General features: G+C 38.9%; 2 protein-coding genes across 2 annotated transcripts in view; one reads left to right on the top strand and one right to left on the bottom strand.

Annotated features, from left to right (window-relative positions):
* Positions 1-1,140: 1,140 nt before the first annotated feature.
* LOC306869951 (follistatin-A) lies at positions 1,141-6,782 on the top strand. The gene is made up of 6 exons (XM_079416923.1): positions 1,141-1,340; positions 2,571-2,762; positions 3,037-3,255; positions 3,437-3,661; positions 3,969-4,199; positions 5,688-6,782. Exons 1-6 carry the CDS (start codon positions 1,247-1,249, stop codon positions 5,774-5,776), a joined length of 1,050 nt encoding a protein of 349 aa, XP_079273049.1. The 5' UTR covers positions 1,141-1,246; the 3' UTR covers positions 5,777-6,782.
* Positions 6,783-6,812: 30 nt separating this feature from the next.
* The window catches only part of LOC306869952 (NADH dehydrogenase [ubiquinone] iron-sulfur protein 4, mitochondrial-like), a 23,728-nt gene continuing 19,324 nt past the window's right edge, over positions 6,813-11,216 (bottom strand). Inside the window, exons 3-5 of the mRNA XM_079416924.1 lie at positions 8,629-8,801; positions 8,456-8,529; positions 6,813-8,181 (exon numbers count right to left, since the gene is read on the bottom strand). Of these exons, the coding sequence (XP_079273050.1) occupies positions 8,078-8,181; positions 8,456-8,529; positions 8,629-8,801 (351 nt within the window). The 3' untranslated portion in view covers positions 6,813-8,077. The remainder of the gene's footprint in view (positions 8,182-8,455; positions 8,530-8,628; positions 8,802-11,216) is intronic.

Genomic DNA, 11,216 nt, shown 5'->3' on the forward strand with positions numbered 1-11,216 from the left:
GATTAGTGATCTTCATAATTTCTATAATTAGCTTTTGGGTTATTATGCGGAGGCTAGTTTAATTAAAAAATAAATAAAATAGGCTATCTGTACAGACATTTGCGATTATTGCAATTATTATACACACATTTGTGCTGTAACAATGACTGGTTTTGAAAATGCTAATAAAACAGAAAATAAAATGAAACTACTGGTAAAAGTCGAACCAAATTAAAATAGAGAAAAGATACTCTGAAACCTCGTGTGTTAACTGCAGGCTCCTTCAACATGCGATGCCCCCTCTCTCTGAACAGCATGCAATAATTGATGCGTGTGTGCACATACATGAGTGTTTTCTGTGGTTCAAGTCTCTTGCGGAAGAGGTCGCACGTGCACCTCCGCCACAGAGGGAAAATCCTCCTCCAGTCAGTCTCGCGTGTCTCACTTCTATGGAAATGAATTCCGTGTAGTCTGCCTCGCGCCACCGCCGTTCGGAAATTGAATGGGATATAGATTGTGATCCCGGAGGGAAACCGCAACACCTGTCTCGTCTAATAATATCTTTCTCTCCTTTATTCTGTAATCCATTGTCTCCTCGCGCAGATCACCTTTCAACAGTAACCTTGTATTAAATTAACACCCTCTACTGTTAATCAGACCTGGCATGGCCTAGAAAGTTGTGACATTTCCCATCTCAAAGGTTTGTGGTGACATTCAAAGGCCATCAATGCGCAGTTCAATTTGTAATTCATACCCGGTTGCAGAGTCTTTATATCTAATCACACCACCTGAAAACACGTTCCCTTTTGTTCCCTTTTACACTAAAACCCCAATATTCATTTGGAAACTGGGTTTTTAGGGTGGGATTGAATATGTTGAGGCTTGTGCCAAGATATTGTTTTACTGTGTGACTGGACTGGTCTCATCCACGTCTGGTCAGTTGTGGATATCCGTGAGATAAAAACTGGGCCATTTTTTATTTATGCTTCCTGCGACTTGGTATTCAGCAAAACTGAGAAGTGATTTAGGGGCAAGAGAAAGTTTCAAGCAGCTATGTCACCTGATTTGGATTGAAAGAACTTGGGAAAAAAACTCTCTCTCCCCACCCCCACAGAGAGGAAGACCGCCCACACCACAGACAGTCGGCCCGAGACCCCTTATACACTTAAAAAGAGGTGGCACTCTGAGAGCAGCGTTCATTCAGCACTGCCTGAGTAAGAAGATTACTTTTGCACTGCTCGTCTAGATACTCTTTCTCTGTTTAAACATGCTAAGGATGCTAAAGCGCCAGCAGCTCCACCCGGGAATGATTTTATTACTCTTATGGCTCTGTTATTTGATTGAAGATCAAAAAGTGCAAGGTGAGTGCACTTTTTTCTTTCTTTTTTTGCTGTATATTTGTTTCTTCAAAAAAAAATTTTTTTAACGCTTTAGATATGTGTCTGGTCTACAGTTCATTTACAATTAAAGTAATTCTTTAGAATGAAGGGAACTGCTTAAATGCAAGACAACTGTAAAGTTTTGTTCTTGGCTCGCGCTTGTGTCCGAGACAGGTGCGTCCTTACATGCACCATTATTTAAAAAAAAAAAATCATCCAGAATTTACTATGCTAAATTAAGAGATTACGAGCATTTTATCGTTATCTAAAATAAATGCCCAAGATTGTCAAAATTAGAGGACACCAATATGCATCTCGAAAATAATAATAATAATGTTTAATAATCTATTAATATGATAGTATCATTGTCTAGCAATAATGTGAAGAATAAGTATTTTGTAAATATGCATATTTAGCGCACCCTCAAATCAACCATTATGCATTAGACATTCGATTGTATTTTTCTCAAATAGTAGGTAGTGAAATTAGACACTGCCTACCTCGTCTGCCCCCCCCCCCCCCCCCCCCCCCCCAAAAAAAAATCTGTGGACATAATGCAAAAAAATTGTACCATTTTAATGCATTTAATTATTAGAATCGCTTTGCGTATTTGTCACCAAATGGGCACGATCATTTTGGAGAACAAAGTTTGATGAAGCTCGCGTGACTGTATGATTTAATTGGATTGTCTGGCGCGTGGTATCCCCGGCGCGAATGCCTAATTTAATACATAAACACGACTGATTCCCCTCAGGGTTCAAAACATCTCTGAACCTTCTTGTAAGCAGCGGATAAATGCGTTTGTGTTGCTAAAAGCAGCGTTTGGAACGCTCCTGTAAGTGTGCTGAAACATGATGAGCGCAGACAGTTGGCACAGAGCGCTCGAGGAACTGGAGTCTAGACTGCCATGCACATTGTTTAAATAGGTACGAGTCTGTCAATCTGCCACTTACTTTAAGACAATAAATCTCTGCACGGTCATAACATATTCGACGACAGGAAAAGCATATTCCCGAGCAGACCTGGAGCCCTTGAGTTGTCTGGGTGAAGGCATGCAAGTGTAAAATAGTCGCATTACGTTGGGAAAAATCAGACAAAATACAGCGGGGGAGGGGGAGCAGGAGAGCTCCAGCTAATACAGGCTGCACGTGTTGTGTCTGGGTCATTGCCTTCAGACTTTAATACCACTGGCTCTTTTCTTTTTGTTTACAGCTGGTAACTGCTGGCTCCAGCAAGGCAAGAACGGGAGATGTCAGGTCCTCTACATGCCTGGGATGAGTCGAGAGGAATGCTGCCGGAGTGGGAGGCTCGGTACATCTTGGACTGAGGAAGATGTGCCAAACAGCACATTATTCAGGTGGATGATCTTCAATGGCGGGGCTCCAAACTGCATACCTTGTAAAGGTAGAATCCCATGTTTGTTTGTTGTGGAAACGACCAGTAACGTGTTGCTATTATATGTCATGCAAACATATTACATGCGTAATTAAAAAGTGGAAATAATAATAAAAAGTTACTGTGCCTCAGTGGTCAGTGGTCTCTCTCACACCATCTTTACCTTAATATAAAGAAAGTTAAACAAATAAAATGAAATGACAAGAGATTAACAATATGTTACGAATGTGTAATCAAAATTCAGCCACTTCAAATATCATGTTCCTGTCTGACTGAATTTTAGAGACATGTGATAATGTGGACTGTGGGCCCGGGAAGAAATGTAAAATGAACAGGAGGAGTAAGCCTCGCTGCGTCTGCGCCCCAGACTGCTCCAACATCACCTGGAAGGGGCCGGTGTGCGGCTCAGACGGGAAAACATACCGAGATGAATGTGCTCTTTTGAAATCCAAATGCAAAGGGCACCCGGATCTGGAGGTGCAGTACCAAGGCAAATGCAAAAGTAGGTAACACACTGCTTTCACACACAAAAAAGATACTGTCTAACCTTGAGCGAGATTTCAGAAGCTGTATCCTACAATTTATACTAAATAAAGCCAGCGCTAAAATACACTAAAGAATAAAGAAAGATTTTGAGAAACTTGGTCATTGGTTGTGAAAATCTTCCCTTCTCATCCTCACAGAGACATGTCGTGATGTCATGTGTCCGGGAAGCTCGACTTGTGTGGTGGACCAGACAAACAACGCATACTGTGTGACATGCAACCGCATATGCCCAGAGGTTATGTCTCCGGATCAGTACCTTTGTGGCAACGACGGGATTGTTTACGCCAGCGCATGCCATTTGAGGAGAGCCACGTGCTTGCTTGGCAGATCCATTGGAGTGGCATATGAAGGGAAATGCATCAGTGAGTGTCAACATAAATTTTAATTGTTTCATTTAAATGAGAAAAGTTGAAAATGGAGAAATGGTGGAATTTGTTTTCAGTTCAGAAAACTGCATAGGCAACAATGGCGAAATCCCAAATGAATTCCATTAGTTCCATTAGTCTTTCGTGACAATCTCAATTGTGATTATTATTTGCAAAGGAAAGTCATTGGCGTCTAATTGTTTCCTGATGTTGGCAACATCATCTCGTGTGTTATAACAAACTGAGCGTGACTTGCCTACAGCTCTCCACAACAACAACAAACATTTATGAATTGTCTTTTTAGAGGCCAAGTCATGTGATGATATCCAGTGCAGCGTGGGGAAGAAGTGTCTATGGGATTCCAAGATGGGTCGTGGGCGCTGTGCAGTTTGCATGGAGAAGTGCCCAGAAAGTCGATCGGAGGAGGCCGTGTGCGCCAGCGACAACACCACATATCCCAGCGAGTGCGCCATGAAGCAGGCCGCTTGCTCTTTGGGGGTTCTCCTGGAGGTTAAGCATTCAGGATCTTGCAACTGTAAGTAATACATCTTAAAAGACAATCCAATGCTGCCCCCAGCAACCACCTCCCCAAAACCTCCCACCCCTCCAAATAACGCCTCTTCATTCCCTTCCTGCTGCTAAGAGTTAAGTTACAGAAAGGACTAATGATTGGAAGTTCTTTGCATGTCCTCTTTGGCTGGCTTCATTAATTTTGTATTTTCTTGAGAAGAAAAAAAATGAAATGAAAAGAGAAAACAAAAAACATTTATTTAAAAAAGAACCCACAAAATCAATGGAAATCAATGAATATGATGTAAAAAGAAATGTTACAAAGAGCTCTTTCCAGGAGTCCTTTGACATACTAATTTTCTTCATTTAACTAATAAGAAAACTTCTGCAGTTAGTGACATTCGAATTCTAGTTCAGTCTGACCTGCTACTGACCAGCAGTTGAGGTCACATTTCCCCTTTGTCATAGTGTAAATGTAGAGACTTATATAATCATATCAGTTTGTCAATTCCATATTCATGGTTATCATGTAAGTGTTTTATGAATGATGTTTTTTGTTTGATTTCTGCTTTTGGCTGTAATCGATTCTTTCAAATGCACTATGACATAAACAGCTCTGAGGGTTTGAAAAGACATGAATCCTTTTCCTTATACTCACATAAGGTGATTGTAACATTGGTGCCGTTGTTTAAAAGTTACCTAGACTACCTATTTCGACAGATGGTGCACTAGCTTTGAGAATGGATCGATGAAGCTAGAGCTGCCATCAATGAGGGAATACTTACATTCCGATTTGTGCTAGTGAACGAATCAAACATTCAGTGTGAACGAATGGCTTACCTTAACGTTCTAGTGCCTTAAGGTATGTACGTCATTTCAAGGGACCAACTTTATGATCACCTCATGGTTTGAATGACTACAGCATTTTACAGTTTGCAGGACAAGAATATGTTATTAGTAGAGCAATGCTTTCTGTTAGACATTAGTGAGGTGAATTTGTGTGTGCATTCCTGCTGTGGTTGTGTTGTCCTATTTGTTTGTGAGGGACTGCATATTTGTTTCATTGCTTTGCCTGTGTCATTTTTTCAATGTAAACTTTTATGTAGAAAATATATATCTATATTACATATACCTCAGAACTGTGCCATTGCTTGACCACGTAGCTACGGTCGGCCGGTGCACAACCCGTGCATTCAAACTAATTGATTTAGACACGAAACCAGAAAAAAAAGCACCCATTCATGGAATGCAAGAGCACTTTTTTGGTCTTGATTCAGAAATCTGCCAAACACACCTGAGCCATTAAAGCCTCTGATTAGCCCTGTCCCGTTACACCGCTGACTTCCTTCATTATGTACAACTTGTTGCATAATTTTGGGAGCCAGAGCACCTGCTCAAGCTGTCAAGTAGCCTAGATTGTCAGAGGCTTTGGGATAAAGACAAATACTCACGTACATTCTGCGCTGTTGTGGTCTATATTCATGCAACAGCTACCATGTATTCTCCCATATAGCCATTACTGAAGACCAGGAGGATGATGACGATGAGGACGACCAGGACTACATGGCTTATATCCGATTATCACCTGTACTGGATGGATAAAGCACCATCAGCCAGTGGAACAGTCCTAGGGCAAGGAATCATGTCCACACTGTACATGTGTATGCTAATTTATTTTTCAGAGAAAAAGAAAGAAGTATACATGTAGTTCAGTCTGCTTGATGTTTATTTATACAGTGTTCTGTTTTATAATTTATACATTTACAGTGTCTGGCTTACTTGTCTATCATGTTATTTTGTTTTCACATGTTGTCTTTCCCCCTTTTTCCCCCTTTTTTTTATTATTATGACCGAGAAATATATTTGTCCAAAGAGAAGCAGTGTTATTTATTGTGAGGTAAAATGCTATCATGTAAAGTGTGAGTCTTCTGCAAGCTGTAAATTGCATTCCCTGAGCTGTATAAACGCTTATCAATGTCAATTCTGTATCACATATGTTTATTTCACACATACCTGCATGTTAGCTTGTGAGTTTATTTATTGGAAAAAAAATGGAAACGCATAGGGAAAAAAAATGTCACTCTTTAATGTACATGTATATTTTTGGTTTTGTTTACAGCTCAGTGTAACTGACCAAAGGGATTTTCTTGAACGTTCTTCAATGTTTTTGTGATATGGTGCAGCAGGATAACATTGAAAATGAGCCGTTTCTGATATAGGAAACCCCTGATGATTCACTTGTACAAAAAGCAGCCCGTCTTCAACAGCAACAGTCTGACTTTTGACAATGGGGCAGAAATTAGCAGTGGGTTATACTTATTAGAGAAAACTGTGCCATGCAACTTTGTCTTTTTTTTCTTGCCAATATTCTGCTCTATATTGCTCTTGCAGAGCTAAAGAAAAGGTCATTAGAGGACTCCGTATCAATATATAAAACATTCGCTTTTTCACTGTTTTCACTTTGTTGTCAAAATGCATTTTTATTTTCAGACATCTCAAGATAAAAAAACAAAATTCAGTTATAAATATATAGTTTTGTATTTTTTATGTAAATGTCATATGTATATACAAAGTTTGATGTATTTGTACAGATATTAAGAGTGAAATCAATAATAAAAAAAAACTTGAACAAATGGTCACTGTGGTATGAATTTTATTAAGAATTGAGTTCTGTCCTTAGCTGATACCATGCACCCATTCATTTATTATTATTCTCATTATTTTGTATGTAATCAAAGTGTCCTTTATTGCTTAAGCCTTAAGGCCATTACATAAGTTTTTAACTGCTATCAAGAATCTACTGCCAGAAAACCCACATCTTTTTTCCTCCCACAATTCAACTAGTAGGAATATAAATTGAACTAAATTAAGCCAAAATATTACCAACATATCTTTGAGTTTAGGCTTCTATTTCAGAGCAATCAATTGTTAAACTCTGTACAAAGCTTGTAAAACAACAGACAAACTGGTGACAAAAATCAATCACAAACAATCCTACTTTACATCTGATAAAGCAGAAATTGCACTGCATTTTGGCTGAAAGGCTCTGACCTCACACAATCACAAAATTCACATCATATCACTGAGCCCCTGTTATGCTTCCGGACTCCAAACATTGCTCTTTCCTATTATGCAAAGCTTCTCATGAATTTATCTGGTGCGGCTTTGCTCGGTTCTCAGTTTCTTAAATGTATAAAATCCCTTTTTTTTTTTTTTTTACATATAGGGCTTTTATAAGGCAATGGTGTCATGTCCAGATCAATTAGGTAAACTCTGTCACATCAATGACTCATTCTGACTTAAAACATGAACCATATTTGAATGATTCCAGGCAATGCAGATCTGTAATGTGATGTAAAATGAACATGGAAAGTATAGTACCAGACTGTGCTAATGTGCTAGCAGAGATGACAGAGTAAAACGGTCACTGCTTTTTCAACTGAATGTCATTTGAAGCGGGCAGGTGTTTTACTCATCTGGGCTCATCCCTGGAGAAGCATGAGAGTAAACATATCTAGCCGCGTTCAGTCTTTGAAGCTTGACATTTACCTCATCCTCCCATTTCAGAAACATTAACACTAAACTGTCTTCAAGAGGGTTTGGAGGGTGGAAAAACGAACCACCTGACAAGATGAATTATTTTCTGAGGAAACAGAGAGATGGCATTTCAAAGCACACGGCTAGCACAAACAACAGCAGCTACTTCAGTAATAATAAGTGCTAAATACTCCCACTAGCACAGATATGGTGTCATTCCAAAGATTCTGAGTGAAGTAACATCCAGATTCGGGAAAAGGAAGCACAGTAAAACTCAAGAGTTGTAAAGATAGTTTATTAGATGCATAGAGTATATTATTTTTACAGGTCTGTTAAAGATAACACAGACAGGCAGAAACGGGATGTCTACTTGGTCGACCTTCTAGTCCTTTTGTCCCAGGAAAAGTTTGCTCCATATGACTTCACTCTCGGCTTTGGGACCCTCTTTTCTGCTATATCATAACTCCAACCTGTAAAAATAAACAGGCCCAGAGCACGGTCAGCCAAGTATATCTTAGAGGCTGGATTTGGGAGCTGTCCACTGCTGTTGAAGTGCAGTGTAAACACCAGGCCGGAGAAGACAGGGTGAGGATAAATGTGAATCTTTATGCCACAAACACAAACTCCTTTTCAAAGCCGAGCATCAGCTCCCTCGAGGGACATTTTTGGATGCGATTCTGATGGGATGATTGTAGTGTTTAAAAAATATGGTCACGATAGCGGAAAAATGTTTAAATGGATTACCGTTCTTCTCTGCGAAAGCGATAGCATCCTCCTTAGTGCTGAACGCAAGCACCATGTTGGACAGGGGATCTGCCCTGGATTGGGAATAATAAAATAAAATAAAAAAATCACTTCAGACACTGGATTTCTTTTTTGGCAACTCAAAAATCATGATTATTATGATGTCCACTCACGTGGAGGCCCAGCCCATCAGTGGGTTTTCCCAGCGTTCCCTGGTGTCAAAATCCATCTTCCACTTATGGGTATTTTTGACGCCAGACTGCATGGCAGTGCGGGCGGGCACAAAGATGCGGACCTTGCGGGTCTTAATATGCTCCTCGGGAACGCCAGTCAAAGTTGTGATGTCCTGGCAAAATGAGGGAGACAAAAGAAAAGCCTTAATGTGTAGTTTGCCAAAAATAAGATTCACATTTGTGCTCACATAAAAAAAAAAAAAGCATAAAAAGCTATGCTGTTCTCCCAAAGGGCATAAAAGCCCAAATACTTCCTTTTTTGAATGCAGACGCGTACTTGTCTAGACAAGCTAATTTCTCACACTCTCAAAATGCATTTAGACAGTCTACTGTGATCCTCACCGCAGGTCAGAAACCTGGGCTTTCAGATGTGAAGGTGAAAAGAACTCTGCAAACTTGAAGTGAATAGTACATTAAACTTAAAGTGTTCGCTCTGAGCAGGTGAATCATTCAGGGCACCAGTCTGTCTTCATTGCTGGATTGAATTCTTCCACTGGCAACAACATGATTCAAGAGTCATGTCCAATGTATTTAAACCAAGTTGTTCAAACCCATCAATACAAGGGCTGAAAAAAAAGAAAAATCAATTTACCAAACTGTTCACAAAAAAAGAATTACAGAAAAATACTGTAAAAATACTTAATTTACCATATAAGGTCAACAAAAATTGTAAATGGTTTAACAATTATATAGCATTATATGTAATTTTACCTTAAAATACAGTGATATGTTTTTGCAAGTAAAAACTATGAATAGAGTAGTTTACAATGAAAAACAATCTGCATTCCCAGATGTCCTTGTATGACATCACATTTGATTATATTTTACCTAAATAATTGTCACCATTAACATCACCATATCACCACATTTGTTTTTTAGTCATAAGGTCCTGGCAAACCAAAGGATATTTTTTATGGTGCACTTAATTGTCATTTGAATAATCTGATCGAAACTCATTTTTAATATACAAAGATCAATCTTCTACTTTAAGTCTATTTTGTTGGCGTGAAAATATATTTATACCGTGCTTTCTTCCTGTATATACCACTGAACTCAACTGCAGTTTCAAAATGAATATTTTTGTTTATGTATCAAGTTAGTTCCACGTGTCAGTGTTTCTAAACTGCATTTCAATGAATCCGTAATGTCATGGCCCCCCAAAAAAAGAATAAACAATGTAACCACTGTAGTCTGAGTCACGACGAATGACTCTTATAAGCCGGTGCTTTTAATATAACTAAAACATACCAAAACAAATCGAATCAAAATCTTGTGATTTACAATTCAGTCAGGATATCTGTACCGATACCAGCAAAAACAAATACCCAGAGCACAAATAATACTTTAACACTGCTCGTTTTTTTTGTATAAAACAAACAAGAGAGGACCATTTTAAGAAAAGTTATCTAAAAAAAATGTGTGTGTAACATGCTGCACGGTCCCAGACTCCAGTGTGGTGCTGCTGAGCTGAAGGAGACTGCTGAAAGGCAAAGAGAGCCCAATTCCTTTGGGAATTAGCGAGCAGCAATGAGAAGTCGGCAACAACACACAGACAAACCTCCCAGCAAGCAGCCACCCAAGGTTGTGAATCCTACAAGCAGCTCCCCTTTCAATGCAGGAACTTCATACATTTCAATGGCCATTACAGCTTCAAAGAATCAAATTTTCATCATTGTCTGTCATCTGCCACTTGATTCATATAAAAGAGTTTCTTTAGCATGAATTGCAAACAAAAGGCTGCCAAACACTCCGACTTACACAAAGTCTTCACATGACTCTCGAACAGGCAGGGAAGAACATACAGCACCATTCGCTCTGTTTTAACGGAAAGACTTTAGTGAATGAGGAAAAAAAAGCGCAAGACTTGAAAAACTGTGTCAAAGATTACTTTAAACACTAGCTCTGATCTACACCAGTAACTTTGTGACAACAAAGATTAAGCAAAATTTCAGAATTTTCCATGATGTGCATCTAACCTTAGTATCAAATTCAGTTGGTTTGAACATTTAAATGGCAAATATCTCAACATGAAAATGAATCTTTTTGTTGAAAATGTTCAGTGCAAAGGGGTCTCGTTCAAAGACGCTGCTGAGCAGAATGACAATTAGTCTAAACAGACATGGGAGACTTAATTTCAATGTCTGATGAACACACACATACAATTCTGGATGAGAACTGATGAAGAAAAATATTGTCAATATCAATAAATAATATATTACATAATTAGTTGTTCCTTATCTACTCTTCCATCAGGCCGAATAAGATCTTAAAATATTTTTTGGTAATACTGAAAAAAATCTTGCCATGGTCCTGCTAGATAAGAGGGAAAAAATTAAGAGGAAAATAAATAAAATAAAGTAGTCTAGACTTAGTCTTGCCTGCATACATTAGGACAACTAAAACTACGAGGGTGATCTACGCAACAGACGATTGCACAATGGCCCATAGACAAAGCGAGCGACTGTGCCTTAAATATGGTGCTTCAAGAAAAAAAAAATAGGCCAGAGAGAGATCACAAAGGAAAACAC

The sequence above is a fragment of the Barbus barbus genome, assembly GCF_936440315.1.
Source record: "Barbus barbus genome assembly, chromosome: 5".
Taxonomy (NCBI): domain Eukaryota; kingdom Metazoa; phylum Chordata; class Actinopteri; order Cypriniformes; family Cyprinidae; genus Barbus; species Barbus barbus.